The following is a 21,426-nucleotide window of genomic DNA, read 5'->3' as shown; positions in this document are numbered from 1 at the left end:
TAGACTGAATAGAAGGAAACTTTAGCCATATTAAAAAGTGCTTCATTATGATAAAGGCAGCAGTCATCTATACATGTTTTAATCCAGTTTTACCTGTAATAATTAGAGAAAGACCCTCTGATCTTAAGTGCATGACCAACTCTTAACCAAAGCAACCTAGAGACAGAGTTAGATTACTTATAGGAATTCAGGCTATGACTTGTTTATTAAATAGCAAAGCAGATGGGTCCTTGGCAGGGCTTGGCATAGGACACTAAAAACTTTGGCCTTGGTATATTTCTGCTTATTAAGTTTGTATTGCAGATCATCATACAACATATTTTACATACATTCAATGTACAGCCATAAAATCTGAGACATGTAGTGATTGGTGTTAGAGTTTTTTAATAAAAATTATCAGCTACCAAGTTTTAATAACAAATAAAAGCCCTAGGAGTTTGTGTAGTGTTGTTTCAGCTTTACCAAAGTCATAATGCTTTCAAAGAGCACAAAAACAAAGACTAAACTTGTAAATAATATTGTGAAAATAGTGTACTTATTAATCTTTAAGTAGTTTTTATTAATTGTTAACTTCTGCTATGCCAATTAACACATAAAAATCGAGAAATGTATGCCTTCTTGAATGTCTTTAAGTCAAATCCAATTATATAGTCAAAGATATTTTTTGTTATTATTCTAATACAATTCTCAGAATGGTCTCAGTTCTTACATCTATTGTGCCATAAAGAAATACCTAATTTAAAATTTTTGCTGAACTTTAAATTTATGCCACACATTGATCTTTTGGAGAGTTGTAGATTGTTCATTCATACTACTCAATAGTATTTAACTTATAGATGCTAAATATTGCTGCTTACAGTGGTACTGTCACTTTTTATTTCACTAGGTAGCTGCTGTAAGTACCATAGTAAACAGAGGGATAACGCCAAAAGCCTTTGTGTTCAGAAACTATGGTCATTTTCCTGGAATCAACTCTCATTATTTGGGAGGCTGTCAGTATAAAATGTGGCAAGCCATTCGAGCCTCATCAGCAGCTCCAGGCTACTTTGCAGAATATGCATTGGGAAATGATCTTCATCAAGTAAGTTGACTTGTATGGCTATCTTTTATAATTTTACATGATTAAAACAATCAGCATTTATTAACTGTCACTGAACTTTGTAAGACTCAACCAAGATGACTTCTTAAGGTTTTTATATTTCAAAAGATGTGCAATTCATTATATTTTTGTCTGTCTTAAATTTATAAGTCTTCTGCCTTGAATGTATAATTTAGGAAAATTTTGAAATATTCTATACAGTGTGGTTTAAAGCCAATTATGATAATTTTATTGATGAAAAATGTGGCAGTATGTAGCTTTTCAAACATGAAATTAAATATGAAATAGATTCCAGCAAATGCAGAACCCAGTCTGACAATTTTGGAGAGTATAGTTTAAAGGATACTTAAACATTTATTAAGTTAGCTATGTACCAGACACTTGTTTAATTTTTTTACATGATTGTCTCATTTAATCGTTACTACTTATGAGACAACTATTTCCATTTTACAAGTAAGGAATTGGGGTCTTAAAGGCTGAGTAATTAGAGTCACAACTATTCAGTGATAGGATACTACCTATAATTATAGTTTTAAATTTAACTTATTTGTAGAGTTAAGTATTGTTTCTGGTCATTCTTTTTATGTAGTCTCATGTACTTAATTTCTTTCTGTCAGGTGTTTCCCACTATTTGTGGGATGCTTAAGTTTTTTGTTTTTGTTGTCGTTTTCTTTTTTTTTTTGGTAACAGGGATTGAACCCAAGGGCACTTAACTACTGAGCCACATCCCCAGTCCTTTTTATTTTTAATGTTGAGACAGGGTTTTGCTAAGTTGCTTAGGATCTTGCTAAGATGGTGAGGCTGGGTTTGAACTTGTGTTCCTCCTGTCTCAGCCTCCTGAGCTTCTGGGATTACAGGCGTGTGCCACCACACCTGGCTTGGAATACTTACTCTATAATTTGTACCTAAAAGATAAAAAATAAAACCAATAGCTTTTAAGATGGTAATTTTTATATGATGTCCCACTTAAAATTAGTCTCATTATATAGTCTGTAATCTTAACTTTCCTCTCTAGTTACTGAAGTTTGCGTGTTCTCTTTACTTAGTAATTACCTATCTCTTGGAAAAAAGTCTTAATATTACTGACAAGGATTTTCAGGTAGCATTACTATACTTGGATCTTTATGAACTATATATTGGCTATAAAGCTTTGAAATTTCTAATGCATAATTCTAATTTACATGTGTTATTAATAACTGAAAATTTTTATCAATTTTATTTTCTCCTATGTTTTGATAGAATAGCTTAGATATATTCTAAAATTTTATGGTCAACGATCCTATTTTCTTTTTAATTTTTCTGAGAGTAATATCATAATCTTTGTAGTCAAGACATTAAAATAGGATTTCTTTTGTCTTTTAAGAAGTCACTTCAAACCACTTCTTACTTGGTCAAATCTGTCATTGTTGAATTATGTAAGGCACTTCCCTTCTTGCCTTTCTTTTTTTTCTTCCACCCCCTCAGGGCAGCAAGTGATGGCTATTGAATTTCTTTCTAACATAGATTTCAGGATTTATTGGTCACAGTAAATGTTGATTGTAATATGTAGCTTGCTGTCTTTAACAACAACTTCCCCCTTTCTTATTTTATTCTTGCCATATCACAAGTGGAAAAATAACTTAGACAATGTATTTAAAATACACAGAAGTTATAGCTGTAAGATGGTCATTATGGTAAGACTTCTCAGTTACAACAAATATCAGCAAGAATTTAAAGTAATAAATTTGGATACCTGCATTTTGGGACCAAATGTTTTCAGATTTCAAAAGAAGTTATCTCACCCAGCTGGGTGGTGCATGCCTGTAATCCCAGCAGTTTGGGAGGCTTAGGAAGGAGGATCTCAACTTGAAAGCCATCCTAAGCAATTAAGGGAGGCTCTAAGCAACTAAGTGAGATCCTGTCTCTAAATAAAATATTTTTAAAAGGCTGAGAGTGTATCTCATTGGTTAAGTGCCCCTAGGTTCAATCCCTAATTAAAAAAAAAAAGAAGTCATCTCACTTGCCCTCTTTATTGCTGAAGGAAAAGTAGTTCAGATGTTTAATTCAGTCTTTCTTGCATATGTGTGTTTGTATGTGTGTGTAACAAAATAACTCAGTGGATCTTTTTCTATATCAGATAGACTAGTGATATTTCTTTTCATGCTTCACCATTTTTATTTTTTAACTCTTTTTTATATCTATTTATTTATTTTTTATGTGGTGCTGAGGATCGAACCCAGTGCCTCACATGTGCGAAGCAAGCGCTCTGCCACTGAGCCATAGCCCCAGTCCTGTCATTTTTATATTGATGAGCAAACCTTTCAGTTTATTTTGAACTACATATTTTAAAAATTGCTTAAATAAATTTTTGTAAAATACATAACCACGTGGACAGAGGTTATACTTTATACTTTCATGTAAATCGTTAGCATCCAGAAAAATTGGCACACTTATTATATATTCCAATGAAATCTGAATCTAAAAAACCTATTTAATAGTTTTCTTATTATACATTCTCTTCTTCCAAGAGGGTATATTTCCCCTCAAAAGACAACTAAAAAGATTGATAAGAACATTCTAAGCTAGGCGTGGTGGAGCATGCCTTAATTCCAGCTACTCAGGATGTGAGGCAGGATTACAAGGTTCAGGCCAGCCTGAGCAATATAGTAAGATATCTCAGTTTCATTAAGAACTATGGGTTAGTTCAGTGGTAGTGCACTTGTCTACCATGCATGAGGCCCGGGGTTCAGTCACCAGTACTGAAAGAAAAGAAATGAATATTCTGAAGTGTGAGTGATCATGATTGCTTAAACAAAGAAAAAATTCAAGCAGAGTTCCTGCCTCGTTCTGATCTTTAGAAGTTTTCAAAGTTAAAACTAAAACACAATACTTACTACAACCTTCCTATCCTAAAACTTTTGAATAATTATATTCAATTATTTCTAATCTCATTTTTAAAATCCCTTTTAACTGTCATGTCTGACATATGTCTTATTTTAAGTTACTTTATATCCTTTTTGGAGCCACGTAGAATATAAATTATAGGTTAATATTCTATTTGAGCAGTTATTGAAAGTAGCTCTATAATTAAGAGGTATGAGTAGATGGATGGGAAGATTTCATTTTCTTTTGACTATAAAAAGAAGAATATTATTATAGTACTTATAAAGTGTGTTACATGTTCTAGAAAATGGTAGAGTAGGAAGAATTCTTTTTGAATAGGCTCCAGTTACTCCTGCCTGCCAAGTAGTAGCATATTTTTCTTGAAATTGTATTTTTTTACACAAAATTATCCCATATCTCTTTATCTTTTTTTATCTCTACCTCCAAGGTTAAATTGTTCATTCCTTATCTTTAAAGGAAAAATCTGATACATTGACTTATGCTAAAGAGTTTTTTGGGGGAGCAGAGGGGTCCTGGGGATTGAACTCAGGTTTTTGCATATGCTAAGCGTGTGCTCTACCACCAAACTACACTTGAAGCCATTACACTGAAGGTCTTGATGATAGCTTCTAACATATCATTCCTCTTTGACTTTGTTAATATTTGAAAAGGTTATGTTCAGAGGTTAGGATACATTAACCTTTTTTAAAAAAAAAAATTCAATACAAATGTTGCAGGTAAAGAATATTTTTAGCAGAAAGAGCCTGCCCAACACCTGCAAAATTATGTCTGTGCTGGGCCACAACTAATAATTTCATTGTAACTAAACATAAATGTAGTGAATGCTGACTCAGTGCTAGGCATTGTACTAGCTGGGAAGGATATTAAGGTTTTTAATAATAGCTTGCATATTTTTTGTGCTTCCTGGATCCTGTCCTCAAATAACTCAGGCTAGAAAACTATAAACATGGTTATAAAATGAGATGATATAAAAATCATACTAATAAAAATATGTACAGTGTTGAGAGTAATTAGATATTTATTCTGTCAGGGTCATCAAAGAAGTTATAAATTGAATTGATGTATGAAGAATGAATAGCCGATTGGGAATAGAATGAGATTGGCAGGACTGGAGATATAGCACAGTAGCAAAATTGCTTACCTAGCATGTGTGAAGCCCTGGGTTCATCCCTGGTCCTACAAAATATGAGGTGGGAGGGAGAAAGAATAGCGAGGAGAAATGGGGAATGATTGTTTAATGAGTTTTGAATGGTAAAAATGCTTTTGGAAACATTACAAACAAAAATTATAAAACATTGTAACTAATGCTACTGAATCATACTCTTTAAATTGGCCAATTTTATATATAATTTACTACAATAAAATTTAAACTAAAATGAAAAGCTGATATGATTAAGAGTTATTGATATTGTCCATTGGTTCCTGGCAAGTGCCCTGATTTATGATATGAAATGATTAAATGTATATTAAAAGTAAAAAAAAATCTTTACATTTTATGCTATTAAGCAAACGTACAGTATATAGTTAAGATGCAGGCTTCTGTGTTTTGTAGAAGATAATTAGTAAATTACTCCATCAGTTCATTTTTCCAATCCTCAGCACCTACCATTGTGCCTGGCATGTACTAAGTCCACATTAAATAAATAATCATAATTATAAATACTTGAGTCAATGGAAAGGCTAAGGAAATACCATATATATAACAGCCTAAGGACCTACCAGTAGAAGAGGTGTCTGACAGGAGTAAGTTAATATAAGAAAAGCTTAAGTCTAATCACCACTAGATGAGAATCAATACCAAAAATCGTAACTATTGTACTTCTTGATTAAAAAGTGGGTAAAGTGTAAGGAACAGAAATTTACTTTGAAAAATGGCTAGTGAAACCATTAGAAAACTGGCAGTTTTTAAATTTGGGATTGATTTTGCTGTAATCAGTTCTTGGTAAACCTTTTTTGCCCCTTCTGTCTTTTTTTTTTTTCTTCTTTTTGTCTATTCTAAACCTCTTAGCAGACTTTTATAGTAATGGGAAAGCATTTTGTTTTAAATATCCATTTGATAAATTACAGAGTGTAATAAACATAGACTTTAAGGTAAAAATTGTTTTATAAAAAGATTTTTTTTTGCTAAATTATAATTAAATGTTTCCCCTACCATGAGATGAGTATCATTCTAGTGTCCTATTATTTAAAGGAAAGGAAAAAGTTGAAAGATTAAATTTAAATTCATACTTTAAAAAGTCTTTAGGAAATAATTATTATTACCATCATTTGAAGAATTTAAGTTGATTTTTTTTTTACAAAGTTCAGCAGTACTCATACCCAACTAATGTATGACTTTCAATAGATTTATAAAGAAAGCTAAATTTAAAAATAGTTACTTTTAACTGGTGGATTAACTATAGTATATCTAAGCAATGGCATTACTCAGCAGTAAAGAGGAATGAATTACATGTTCAACTATATGGATAAATGTCAGAAGCATTTTATATGATAGAAGTCAGACCTATAAGGGCACTACTAAATAATTTCATTTATTTTGATAATCTGATTTGTGACCTTGAAGAGTAAATGAATGAATAGCATTTTGAGGATAAGGGGATTAAAAATTGAGACTCTAAGGAGTTATAAAATATGTTGAAGTCATATGGGGGGTGATGTAAAGGCTTGAGAGTGGAAAGAAATCTATGAACCAGATGCTGACTTCATTCACCAAATGAGTGACTGTAGATTAATATGTAGAATATAATGAGCAGCAGAGCCTTTAAGAAGCATTTTTCCAAGTTAATTTTCCCTAGTGATCTAGAAGAAATAGTAAATCAGATACTACCAGTCCACTCCCAACCCTAAGGTACCTGGGTAGTAATATCAGGAAAAGACTTAAGTCAGAAAAGAAGATAGCACTTTCAGAAGAAGGTGGGATTACACCGGGAGTTTAAACTGTGGAACAGTTTGGTAAGAGCACAGGGGAGGGTTTTAGGATGTAGGAAAAGAGGAGGGCTGCATGAGTGGGACGGAAGAAGAGAATGGAAGGCACAGTGGAGTTTAGAATGGCATGCATATTTGGTCTCTGCTGTTACTTGGAGGAAAATGGGCCTAAGGTCCAGAAAAACTTGTTCCACCATCCATGGTGATTGGTTTCAGCAAATGCAGGCGTAGTTCATGGACTTCAAACTCAGTTCACATAATGATCGCAGTCCCTAAAACTATAGTCACTAAACTTTTTGGCTAGCCACTGAGTACAGAGGTAGTCATTTAGGGTTTTCTTAGTGAACTGAAGCCATGTACTTGGTACCAGAGAAAGTCAAAGGCCTACTTCTCGTTTTCTTTTGACACTGTCAAGGATTGAATGGTGGGTATCACACATCCTAGGCAATCACTTTACCAGTGCTACTCCAGGCCTACTTCTCACATTCTTAACTTGCTCTGTGATACATTTAGTTTAGGATTTTGCTCTTTGCTGTTTATTTTCTGTCATGCTACTTGGACTTTAGGAGTGATAAGCATTTAACTGCATTACTAGATGTATATAGGAAAAGAGCTTGATTAGTCACTTAAACTACTTAAATCAGACATCTTTCCCTAAGTTTTAAGTAAAATAGCTCAGTGGTAGAGCATTCGCCTAGCAAGTGTGAGGCCCTAGGTTCGATCCTCAGCACCACTTAAAAATAAATAAAATAAAGGTATTGTGTCCAACTACAACTAAAAAATAAATAAATATAAAAATTTTTAAGTAAAATATATAATATTAATAGTTTAGCATATTTTAATATAATCGCACAATGCATCCTGTTATAGTTTGTCTAAATTTTAAATACTTTTATTTTGCTGAATTTTATAGTATTTTAGTAGCATATTTTACATTCTTTTCTTTTGAATTCTTTAAAGTAATCTTGATTATTGGTAAATGCTTAGAAATATAAAGTATGACCTATTTTGTTTAGGTTATAACTGCATTATCTTGGATATAATACCTTGAAATTGTATCATTGATAAAATTTTAAATAATTATCTTGTGAGAGAAGAAAGTTTCAATTGGTAGAACCATGGTTCTCTTCTGTTAACTTTTTATAGGATTTACCAAGAATGTACCATTCGTTAACCACCAGTTAAAGACAGTGTGTCTTTAAAAAGTAGTTCAATTCAGTATTGGGGGAGGGAGTGGGGGAAAATATGCAAAGCAGTCCAAGAAGTTGTTCAAATGAGAAAGGAAAGCTTAATACAAAATTTCCTCATGAGGTTGGTGGGTTTGCAGCTAATTTTACAGCTGTGATATATGAAATAAATTTATTTAAAAGAACCTCTTGTTGTTAAATACTTTGGCTTATTATATAGTTCAGTTTTCCAAATGTATACATACCAATCTGTTTAAAATACAGTTTTTGTTTTCATGTTCATAACCTGTAATACATACCGATCTGTTTAAAATACAGTTTTTGTTTTCATGTTCATAACCTGTAATTTCACTTATTTTTTAACATGTTTCTTACAGGATGGAGGTTTGCTTCTGAATAATCCTTCAGCATTAGCAATGCATGAGTGTAAATGTCTTTGGCCGGATGTCCCACTAGAGTGTATAGTATCCCTGGGCACTGGACGTTATGAGAGTGATGTGAGAAATACTGCAACATACACAAGCCTGAAAACCAAACTTTCTAATGTTATCAACAGTGCTACAGACACAGAAGGTTAGTTTGTTTGTGTGTTACTTCAAGATACTTCAACTTAGAGTGATTAGTTTTTGGTAGATAGAACATGTTGATCTTAACTTCATATGAGTGTTGTATCTATATTGTGTGCCTAGGAAACACATGGGAACAAGTATTTTGTTTTCCTTTTTCCTCACTTTTATTAGAGTTACCCTAAGTAGAGAGACTGCTTTCCACCTAGGAACTGGTGCTCTCTTTGCTTCCTTAGAATTGGAGGAATATCACAAAAGCCTGAATGGAGATTCTTTAGCCAGTTAAGAAAGCAAAAATCACAAAAGGAGTCAGGTTGGTTTGAATGTACACATAATAATATTGTGAGAGTATTTATGGAATTAGATTATTAGTGATGTGGAGGCAAACTGGAATTAAATAAATTATTGCTTCCTTTCTTCCTGAATCCATTTAAAATCCATCTAGCATGTAAATCAAATTACCTTCCTCTTCAAAACCCCTTAGACTTTCTATAACATGTGGAACAAAATTCAACAGCCTCTGTCTCTGAAATTTATCATACATCCTATAAGACCTAGTATATCTCTTCTTCCTCTCAAAGCCACTCTTTGATTCTTACTATTCCTCAAACTTACTAAGAACCCTTCTGCCTCCGGGCCTCTGCAGATGCTGTACTCTCTTTGTACAGCACATACCTGGGTATGTGCTTAACCCTTACTTCATTCAGGTCTCTACTCAAATGTCATTTCCTCAGAGAGACCTTTCCTGACCACTTGCCCAGCTTCCTACCACTTACCCTGCTTCTAGTCTTCTTTCTTTTGTTTGTTTTTGTTTTCCTCTTGGAACATTTGTTTTGTTATGGAGATTATATATATATATATATATATATATATATATATATAGTTTACTTATTTCTTAGTCCCACAAGTATGTGAGGCAAAGGGCTAGAGATGTAGCTCAGTGGTGGAGCATTGCCTGCCATGTGTGAGGCTCAATGTTTAATCCCCAGCAGTTTGCTTTGCCTTACCCCAGTTTACCATTGACTCCAGGGCATGGCATGTACTGGGCAGTCAGAGAGTATATTTTGAATTTCTAGTTTGAATTTTGGTTTTACATTCTTTGTAGTACTGTTTTATTTTTATGTGTGTGAAATGCGTTATTAAATTTAGAGGATTATCATTTAACATTTTCTTATTTCTAAGATGTCATTCTTTGCATATCAGCATGTTATTGACTGTATCATTAACCTAAATGAGGATTTTCAACTCCCCACTAAGGTCTTTTATCTTTAAATGAAAACCAACAAAAAAATATAAATTCTTATCATCTGAAATTTTATTGTTACATTAATAGGATATTGTTTTTTCCTCAGCTTTATTATAATTGACAGATAATACTTAAGGTATACAACATGGGTGTTTTAATATAAGTATACCTTATGTAATAATTCGCACAGCCAAACTAATTAATGTATCCATCGCTCACAAGATTACCATTTTGTGGGATGGGCAATGAAAACACTTAAGATTTACTCCCTTAAAAAATGTAGAGCATACAAGATATTATTATTAACTATAGTCACCATACTATACATTTCATTTGTAGAACTTATTTATCTTATGAAGTTTATATTCTTTGATCAACATCTTCCCATCCCCAGCCCCCAAGCACCTACCATCTTATTCTCTGTTTCTCTGGGTATTTTAGATTCTATATATGGAGTGATATGCAATATTTGTTTTTCAGTGTCTGGCTTATTTCACTTGGTATAATGTTCTTCTGGTTCATCTGTCTTATTGCAAATTGCTGGGCTTATTCTTTTTTTAGGCTGAATAAAATTCCACTGTGTGTGGGATAAACAGTGGTTATTTCCATATATTGGTAATTATGAGAAATGTTGCAGCAAACATGCAAATGCAAATATCTCTTCAAGATTATTATGTAAGGGCTTGGGTTGTGGCTCAGTGGTAGAGTGCTTGCCTTGCATGTATGAGGCACTGGGTTCGATTCTCAGCACCACATATAAATAAATGGTTAAAATAAAGGTCTATCAACAACTAAAAAATATTTTAAAAAAAGATTCTTATTTATTTCCTTCGGATATATATCCAGAGTGGGACTGCTAGATCATATGGTGGTTCTAATTTTATCAGGGATTGAACTCAGGGGCACTCAACCACTGAGCCACATCCCCAGCCCTATTTTGTATCTTATTTAGAGATGGGTCTCACTGAGTTGCTTAGCGCCTCACCGTTGCTGAGGCTGGCTTTGAATTCACAATCCCCATGTCTCAGCCTTCTGAGATGCTGGGATTACAGGCGTGTAACACCATTTCAGGCCTAATTTTAGTTTTTGGAGGAACCTCTGTGCTGTTTTTCATATGTCTGCACCAGTTTGCATTTCAACCAACAGTACACGTCCACATCCTCACCTGCACTTGTTATCTCTTGCCTTTAATAACCAACCTAATAGGTGTGAATTGGTATCTCATTGTGATTTTGTTTTGCATTTCTCTGATTCAATAAAATATTCTTGCCATTAGCCATCTGCCGAGACACAGCTTTTTTAAAAAACATTTTTTTTAAGTTGTTGATAGACCTTTATTTATTTATTTATTTTTGGTGCTGAAAATTGAACCCAGTGCCTCACACACTCTAGGCAGGTGCTGTACCACTGAGCCACAACCCCAGCAAGAGACACAGGTTTAATCAGCCAGCTTCATAATACTTAATTTAGTACCTCCTGTAAACCATGTTGTCAGCCCTTGTGGAATTTTCTAGAAATATGAAATGCTGCTTCAGTGTACTTACACTCTAGTTAATGATACAAGTATGTGAATAGTGTAATAATGTTAACTTTGAAAAAGATGTGGTAAGAATTTTATTGAGGCATATAATTACTGATACTAAATTGTTATGTACCTGCAAAGACAGTAAATTCATGTGGTTCAACTTCGTATATAATTAATAGGGCCCAGATATTTCCTTTTACCATTAACAATTGGACAAAACGGTAGTTTTCACATATTAGATTACAGGCAGCATACAAAAGGTATTTCTGAGAGAAGGAAAATGAATGAGGTAATCATCAAGATTACCCAGCTTGCTACCTGAAGAGTTTTTATACTTAGCACATAGAGGGAAAACTCAAAACAATAGATCAGTCTCTTGGAGTTCAGTAAACAGAATTTGGAGTTTAGAGATGTAAAGATGTCTTGTATTATAATACAAGATACCACAGAGAAGCAACTACATAAGGAATAAATAGTGGACCAGAGATAATGCAGGAGAGTCCCTTTGGTCTTTGATCAAGTACTGATCTGTGCATGCATGTGAGGAAACTACTCAAGGCAGAGGAAAGATCCACCAAAAAGGATTAGAGAAAATAATACTTGGAGCTCATGTGGAACCAGAATAGCTTGAATTTCCATCAACTAGATTTTCATCAATGAGAAAGGCCTTGTTATACACAGGATCTGTGGTGGAGTCCATAGAAGTAGTAATAGCATCAAATTAGTTCTAGACTAAGAAATGCTATAGATCCACCCTAGGAAAGCTTAAAAAAAAATCAGATTGAGTCCAACTACCATCAAAGCTTAAAAGAAACCCTAAACACACACACACACACACACACACACACACACAAATACACATTTAATCCAATTAACATCATCATTGTTTGACCTAAAAGCCAACAATATATGAAGGAATTCAACAAATTCCCTGTATACAGATACGTAAAACCCAGAATGTCAGGCATTCAGTAAAAAAATGTGTAGGCATACAAAGAAGCAAGAAAAGACAGCCCTTAACCTGGAGAAACCCAAATAAAATTGGAACAGACCTAAATATTAAACCAATGACAGAATTAGCTGACAAGGATATTATAGTAGCTATTGTAAGTCTTCTCCTTGTGCTTAATAAACTGGAGGAGACAATAAGAAAAAGGTATAAAATGCAATATCTCGAGGTAAAAAAGCAATATCTCAAAATATGTACTTGCAGTTCTCCATAAACACTTGCAGAAAATAGAAGAGGAGGGAATATTCTCTAGCTTATTTTAAAAGACCAGAATGAATTACCCTGATACTAAAACATTATATTCTTAAAACCCCAGAAAAACTCCAGTCACTATTTCTCATTAATATGCATGCAGAAATCCATAAAGTATAATAATAAATCTAATTCAGCAAATATATTAAAAGGAAAATACATACAATATGCACAACAAGGGTTCATTTCATGAATATGGGATTGTTTAACAATCAAAAATTAGTGTCATTCACCATCTCAACTAAAAAAGAAAAAACATTCTCTCAGTAAATGCAAAAAAAATCTGATAAAAATCTAACATACATTCAGATAAAAACTGAGCAAATTAGGAACAGAGGGAATTTCCTCAACCTGAAAAAGGGCATAAACAAAATAATAGAGCTAGCATCATATTTAATGCTGAAAGACTGAATACTTTCCCCACCTAAGACCAGGAACAGAGTAAGAATTCTGTTCTTACCACCTTTGATCTTGAGCAGGTTAAGATTTTTAAAATAGAACACAAAAAGCATGAACCAATAAAGTCAACACTGTTCTGGAGGTTTGTTCCAATGCTATAAGGCAATAAAGGAAAGACATGAGAAGTAAAATGGACAATATGGTTGTCTATGTTGATAATCCTAAAGGAATCTATAAAAAAGCCACTAAAACTAAAATTGAGTTTAGCAAGTTTAAATTACAAGGTCAATATGCAAAAGTCAATTGTATTTCTGCATACTAGCAATGAACAATTGGAAACTGAAATAGATATGTACATAGATCAATAGATATCATTTATAATAGCATAAAAATATTAGAGCTGGGATTGTGGTTCAGAGGTAGAACACTTGCCTAGCATGTGTGAGATACTGGATTTGCTCCTCAGCACCACATAAAAATAAATAAATAAAATAAAGGTAATGGATCCATCTACAACTAAGAATATATATTTTAAAAGCATTAAATACTTAACTACATAACAAATTGTGCAAGATCTAAATATTGAAAACTATACAACATTACTGAGAAATTAAATGCCAAAATAAATCAGTAGATACACCATGCCAGTGACTTAAAAATCTCAATATCGTTAAGGTATCAGATCACAAATTGACCTGTAGACTCAGTGCAGTTCCTATGAAAATCCAAACTGACTTTTGGGGGGCTAAAAATAAACAAATACTATAAAATATATACAGATGTGCTGGGGTTATAGCTCAGTGGTAGAGTGCTTGCCTGGTACATGTGAATCACTGGGTTTGATCCTCAGCACCTCATAAAAATAAATATATAAAGGTACTGTCAATCTATAATTAAGAATTAAAAAAATTTTTAAAAGTATACAGATGTTTTTCAAAGAACCTAGAATAGCCAACACAATAGTGAAAAAAGAAGAAAGTTGGAAAACTTATCTTTCCAATTTCAAGACTGTAAGACTATAGTTAGAAAGGAACTACAGTATTTGAAGAGAGATAGACATGTAGATTAATAGCATATAACAGAGTTCAGAAATTGATTCATTATTTAAATTCAGAAGATTTTTGATAACGATGCCAGGGTAACTCAATAAGGAAAGATTTTTAACAGATGATGAGACAATTAGATACCTGAGTCCAAAAAGTTGAACTTGACCCTTCACACCACATACAAAAATTAATTTGAAATAGATTATTAGACCTAGTATGTAAGAGCTCTAAATTTCTAGATGGATATGCTGGATAAGATAATTTTTAAATATGTTTTTGTAAATTGACACAGTATCAAACACAGTTCAAACACAGTTTGAACAGTTATAAATGGACACAATATCAAACCCAGTGCCTCACAGGGCTTCACACATGGTAGGTAAGAACTCTACCAGTGAGTCACAATCCCAGCCTTAGAGAACATCTTAATGATCTTGAGTAGGTTAAGATTTTTAAAATAGAACACAAAAAGCATGAACCAGTAAGAAACAACAGTTAAATTAGTACTGCGGTTCACCAACTTTGCTTTTCAAAAAAACACTTTTAATAAAATGAAATGTCAAGCCACAGATTGAAAGAAAGAAAATATTTGTAAAACCTTGTGTGCGTGAATGTGTGCACACGTACATGCAACATGAATGAATATCTAAAGAACATAGGCAATTCAGTGGGGAAAATGTGGGCCAAAGATTCGAAAAGAAACTTCATTGAAGAAAACAAATGACTAATAAGTGCATGCATGAAAAGCTTCTCAGCACCATTAGTCAGTCAATGAAAATTAAAACCACAAGATATTGCTACTTCTAGCATGTCAAAATGGTATGGCCATTTTGGAAGACAATATGGTAGTTCTTAAAAAAAAAAAGTAAACATACACTTTTACCATATGACCCAGGAATTTTGTTCCTAGGTTTTTACCCAAGAGAAATGGAATAATATGTCTACCCAAAGACTTAAGTGTAAATGTTATTGCAGGATTTTTCCTAAAGCTAAAAACTGAAGAGAGCCACAATAAGAACTGAGAACAAAATCTGATAAAACTATATAATGAAACACTTAACTCAGCAATAAGAAGAACTGTTGGTATATGATATACTGTGGATGAGTCTCAAAGCATTTTGCCAAGTGAAAGGAAGTAGACAGAGAACTACAGAATTAGGATTCTGTTTGTATGAAATGCTAGAAAAGGCAAAGGGTAGGGGAGAACCAGCTGTTAAGGAACTTGAAGGAATTTGGGGGGGTGGGTATTGAAATGCCTTGTCATGATTCTTTGCTGTTAAGCTTGTCAAATTATATATTTAAAATAGGTATATTTTATTGCATATAAATTATACCTCAATAAAGATGATCCTCAAAAATGTTGGAAAGAGAAAAGAGAGTATTGGAACAAGTATCCTAATTTAGCAGAATGTATATGGTATTTGGGGAAGATGAATTTCATTTTGAAGTTCTGTTCATTGTTATGAATTTTATATTCCTACTGTTTGAGTAATAAACAAATCTTTGTAATGGACCTATAAGGAAGATAATTTAAATAATGATGAATAGGTCATTGTAGAATAACTCATCTTCTCTTACCCACCTTTTACCCTCCTTTTCTGTTTTAACAGAAGTCCATATAATGCTTGATGGCCTGTTACCTCCTGACACCTATTTTAGATTCAATCCTGTCATGTGTGAAAACATACCTCTCGATGAAAGTCGAAATGAAAAACTGGATCAGCTGCAGTTGGAAGGGTTGAAGTATATAGAAAGAAATGAACAAAAAATGAAAAAAGTTGCAAAAATATTAAGTCAAGAAAAAACAACTCTGCAGAAAATTAATGATTGGATAAAGTTAAAAACTGACATGTATGAAGGTCTTCCATTCTTTTCAAAATTGTGATGAGTGTATGCGTATGTTCTGAAAAAGAAAGCCTATTCAGAAGGTCTGCCAGATTCAGTAAGGAATTGTGGTTCAACATCAGTTAACTTTGAAATACTTATGAATTCTGGGGAATCCTGAAAATGATAGAGCTTTGAGGAGTTTGCACAGTACAGAAATATGCTTGGTTACAGAATTCAAATGGGAATTAGGTTTTTAAAGATGTTAACAGTTAACTAAGCTTTAGGAATTTTATTATTGTGCTAGTTTTAATAGATGTTGGTGTTAAATTGTTTGTTTGAGAAATCATTAATATACGTGCCAAACAAGAAACTGAGAATATCATATTATCCTTTATATTTTTGCCTAGTCATCAAAATCATGTTGAATTCACGTGATCACTGATTTTCTTTCATGTAGGAAAGTTAATTTCTCCTTACACTTACATATTTTTTCATTAGCTGCATTCTGCAATCCTTTTACTATGCTATCATCTACATAAATGCAGAAAATGGAATTTTCTCTGTTAAAATACTTTTACATTTTAAATAAGAAATAAGTAGATACCGTTTTCTATTCAAAATTTGCTTATTTCAACATTGTTTGGTTAAAGAAATAGGTGATGTTCCAACGAGCCACCTTTTCCCCCTGAAATTTTAAGATGATAAATTTGTGTTTACTTTTCTAGATTTAAGTTTATCATTTGCTGTTACAAAATTGTTTGAAGTTACTGAGAAAATAGTTCTATCATCAACAAAAATAAATTACTGAAATAATCTATTATTAAAGGGTAATGTCATTTTAAATTTTTTATTGTTCACAGTATAGCTCCCCATTTCTTATAGCATTTGAACCCACCTATGAGCAGTAATACGTAAACAAACTTTTAGGCTTCTTACTTCATTAACTCCTTCATTAAATCCTTCTGGATTTCACAAAAGTTAAAACATTGCCTTGAAACGTTGTGCCAAACAGATTCATTTTTGTAGTGTTATTTATTTGCCATGTAAATCATGTCTAGATTTCCCAAGAAAAATAAAAGTAAGAACCCTTTGCTTTGTACTTATAAGCTAAAGCTTACCCTGTTGCCCAGATTGTCATATTGCTGCTTTTTAACATTGATTCTCAGAAGCAATGAGACATTCTAAGAGTGCTGGGAGGAGTTGGCAGTATGGATGTTAATGGTGTGTCTGCTGCACAGGCCTTCTGTGACTTTGAGAAAGATGGACAATGTCTCTGGGCTTTAGATATTTTACTTGCAAAAAGAGGAAAGCTAACTCTAAAATTTTGTGACATCTAAATTACTTTGTTTTTAGGCACAGGATAAGTAAGCTTCCAGTGACTGCTGAAAATAATGTAAAATAGCCCTTTCAGATCACAAATATATACAAACTTTTATACAACTAGGACAACTTATAAATGTAAGAAAATACAGATGACTGGAATTATGAATATTTGGGGTGAATTCTTTGTTATACAGCAAATTTCAAGCACAATAAAGTAATATTTACAGTGCATGTTTTTATAAGGTCACTCTTTCTGCAACCTGACACACTTCATCTGTTTTGCAGCTGATGTTTACTCTCAGTTCCTTGTTTGTGCTTGGCCAATTATTTTTCTCTTGAAAGGGACAATACACAAGTGAACTCTGGTCGTAGCTTCTTTCTTCAACCGCATAGCATGACATCTACGTAGTAAGTACATCCAGTTGTGTGGTGCACTAGTTTTCAATTGTTCCTGTCCCCATTTGTACTTGAAACTGGTTATCTGAACAACTGTGTAATTCACCTGAGATAACCTGCATTTTATAATGAGGCCAGTGCTTTCTTTGTTGAAAAACAACCCAAAAAGAAGATTCTGTAAATATGCAAGAGAAAGATAGGAAGAGATATTCAAATGAATTTCTAATCCTATACAATGACTGCCATTCTCAAAGAAGCAATGAGGAATAATAATCTGCTTTATGAAATGTAATAAATCCTCCAACTCAATTATATTGAAAAATAGAATAAAAATTATTTTGATGCTCAGGCCCTCCTGGCTGTCTTATTTATTATTTCTGTAATAAATGGTATACTGGAAATATTTCAGTTCTGTTCTTGCTGCAGATATTATTATTTATTAAAAATAGTTCCTTAGATGGAGTTGTCCCTAGAGGCACAGAGGCTGCATGGGATTTCCCTTAGTGGGTGGAGAGCACCCAAGCTGGGTTATAATTATACTGTGTACTTCTTCCCCTCCTACACCACATTTTTATCCAGGAGAAAACAGATGTCAAAGGAATCTTTTGAGAGGGAATGAAGTCACAAAAAGCCTGCATGCAGTCTGAGGGGACAGAGGGGAGCCTTTCAGCTTTGTTTTGATGATAGGGAGGAGCTCCCTTTGAGCTTTTTAACCCCAGAGAGTAGTTACAGTCCCCTCCTTTTCATATATGATGGAGTTGCTTATTACTGAAGCACCTCGAACCCCTAAAGTTCAAATCCCAGAATTTTACCTAATGAGCTTTGCCCTAGAAACAGTTGTACTCAGTTTAGAATATTTCACCAGCCTGAATGTCAGTAGCGTAACTAATAACATAGGTACCTTTTGAGTGCTTACTGAGTACTGGTAACTAGGCTAAGCAGGTTTATAGTATTAGCATATTTCATTGTCATTACAAGCCTGTGACATGAATATCATTATCCCTTAGAAAATTTTGCCTGAGATGCCACAGACAGAAGTGGTAGAGCTAGGACCAATCCATTTCCTTAGCCCCGCGTCTGTTCCTCTTTCCTAAAATATCCTTCCTGGAATTGAAATGGACTTGAAATCCATTTTACTAAACTGAATCTGAAGTGTTGAGTTTAATGGACAAAAAAGAATGTACTCCACTCAGTAGATGTCATTTCAATCTTTTTGACCTCAGAGTTGTATTTTAGGGGAAAGAAATTATTCCAACTTAAATTACATGGATACTGCTCCTTAAGTCTTTGTTTAAAGTGGTTGTCTATTGGCAGTGGTTTTACCCATCTCCCTGAAGGATTTGCAAATCTAGATCAGGGTAGGGGGAGGAGAGATTTGCCTTGGGGAACTACTAGCATTTAATACTCCAGGAGTCAGAGGAGGTAAATATTATGTAATGCACAGGGCATAGGACAGTCCCTTCCAATGAAGAACTCCACCCCAAACACTAACAAATGCAAGTAATAACATTTCTTCTTCCAGATATTGAAGACTACTTTGCCCAAAGTTAGGATGCATGGATCCTTTATAAAATTCCATTTTGATTCTATTGTAACAAGAATTCTTTTTGTATTTATTGCTCCTTGTTTACCTCTCTCTCTCTCTCTCTCTCTCTCTCTCTCTCTCTCTCTCTCTCTCTCTCTCTCTCTCTCTCTCTCTCTTGCCAAGTTTAAATACAACTGAACTGTTCACTTAATTTTACTTATTGAAGCAAATCTATGGTAATTACTCTTTCATGACTAGGAAATAGAAAGGAGGGGGAGCACATTAAAAAAACAGTTTGTTCTGTTGCTGGCAGGAGCTATCCACCATCCAAAAAGATTCATAGAGTACAGATGTCCTTGGGCTAAACAGTTTGCATGTGTTGGTCCAAGGTTTGATAAATGTGTCTCTCATAAGTCACACTGATTACTTTGTTTATTATAATCTTCATTCAACTGATGTGAGCAGATTAGAATTCATCACACTCTACAGATATGTTATTCATTTGAATAATTAGTTTATTAAAAATAAAATATTGACTGTAATGTTGACTTACTTTCATGATAAAAATCTTCAGCTTAATACAGATTCATTTCTTGTCTCCAGGCAACATAGATTGTGAGGTATATTTGAAAGATTCAATCTGATTTAATATGAGCAGTTTACATGATAAGAATCTACATCACATTTAAATTCCTAATTTGTGTTATTAAGGTGAATTTCAAAGATCAAAATAAATGGACCTACTTTATAGAAGAAAAATAGTAAGTCAACAGCTGTTACTTGGTACTAGTCTTTCTTTTAGTATACACTACTACTATTAAACATGATAAACAATCTGAAAGTCCATCCAGTTATTTGAAAAGGAAGGTGATGTCATCTTATTTATATTGTGTGATTGTGATCCAAAAAAAGTAATTTAGTATTATTTTAATTAAATTGGTCATCAAAATAATTTTAAAAGAATGTGCATTTAAAAACAATCCAAATTCCAGACATTGTTGCCCATGCCTGTAATCCCATAACTTCAGAGGTTGAGACAGGAAGATTGCAAGTTCAAGGCCAGTCTAGGCTGTTTAAGGAAACCCTGTTTCAAAAAGAAAGCCGAACCAGGTGTGGTGGCCTGTGTCTGTAATTCCGGTGGCTCAGGAGGCTAAGGCAGGAGGATCACAAGTTCAAACCAGCCTCAGCAACTTATCAAGGTATTAAGCAATTTAGCAAGACCCTGTCTCAAAATAGAAATTTTAAAAAACGATTGGGATTGTGGCTTAGTGATTAACCCCCCCCCGCCCCCACCCTTGTTCAATCCTCTGTACCAAAAAAGAAAGAAGGAGGGGCTGGGAGGTAGCTCAATGATAGAGTACCCCTGTATTCAATCTCCAGTACCACACACAAAGGTTTTTAAAAAATCTGTATTTTGATCAAGCAGAACAGAATATTATATGCCAAGATCCAAAATACACATATCCTTAGTATGCACATATGAATCTTGCAAAGGGAAATTTTTTTATTATTCATATTGTTTTGTAATTGGGTCACATCTGGGGAAAAAGTGTTCTAAGATAACAGTTTTCAATTCTCAGCTTTTGTATTTATTGTAACACATATGAGCATTACAAGCAATTCTTAACAGTCTCTCAGATTGAAAAAATTAATCAAGCCAGGCATAATGGTGCATGCCTGTAAGCCCAGTGACTTGGGAGGCTGAGGTAGAAGGATCACAAGTTTGAGGCCAGCCTCAGCAACTTAACAAGACCCGTTCTCAAAAAATAAAAAAGCACTGAGGATATAGCTTGGTGGTAAAATGCTCCTGGGTTCAAACCCCAGTAACAAAAACCAAAACAAAATGTTAAACAAAGACAATTTAATTTTACCTCTATCTTTCAGATGTAGTCTTAAAAACCACATTTTTTTCCTTTAATGCCACTAAAATTGAGCCATTTAAAACCTATTCTATCCCTCAGTCATTGAAACCACATTTTGTAAATCACAGGTGCTGTTATTTTACTGATTTTTGAATGAACATGTTTGGTATCAGGGTATAATTAATCCATACACATCTAAGCATGCCTTAGTAGTAATTTCCTGTGATGAATAATGTGAAAAATGCTGTCTGTGGACACTTAAAACTGTTGAAGCAGTGGAACTTTAGACTATGTTGGTATATAATACAAATACCTATATTTATATGCAAATAGAATGTAATAAGGAATTATATGCT

The 21,426-nt window shown here is 33.5% G+C and overlaps 1 protein-coding gene across 1 annotated transcript in view; it reads left to right on the top strand.

The window, feature by feature from the left end:
- The window catches only part of Pnpla8 (patatin like domain 8, phospholipase A2), a 44,449-nt gene extending 26,415 nt beyond the window's left edge, over window positions 1-18,034 (top strand). Inside the window, exons 8-10 of the mRNA XM_026408110.2 lie at window positions 887-1,081; window positions 8,472-8,667; window positions 15,748-18,034. Of these exons, the coding sequence (XP_026263895.2) occupies window positions 887-1,081; window positions 8,472-8,667; window positions 15,748-16,022 (666 nt within the window). The 3' untranslated portion in view covers window positions 16,023-18,034. The remainder of the gene's footprint in view (window positions 1-886; window positions 1,082-8,471; window positions 8,668-15,747) is intronic.
- Window positions 18,035-21,426: the final 3,392 nt, after the last annotated feature.

The sequence above is a fragment of the Urocitellus parryii genome, chromosome 3 (genome assembly GCF_045843805.1).
Source record: "Urocitellus parryii isolate mUroPar1 chromosome 3, mUroPar1.hap1, whole genome shotgun sequence".
Lineage (NCBI taxonomy): Eukaryota > Metazoa > Chordata > Mammalia > Rodentia > Sciuridae > Urocitellus > Urocitellus parryii.
This window is presented reverse-complemented; position numbering and strand designations above follow the sequence as displayed.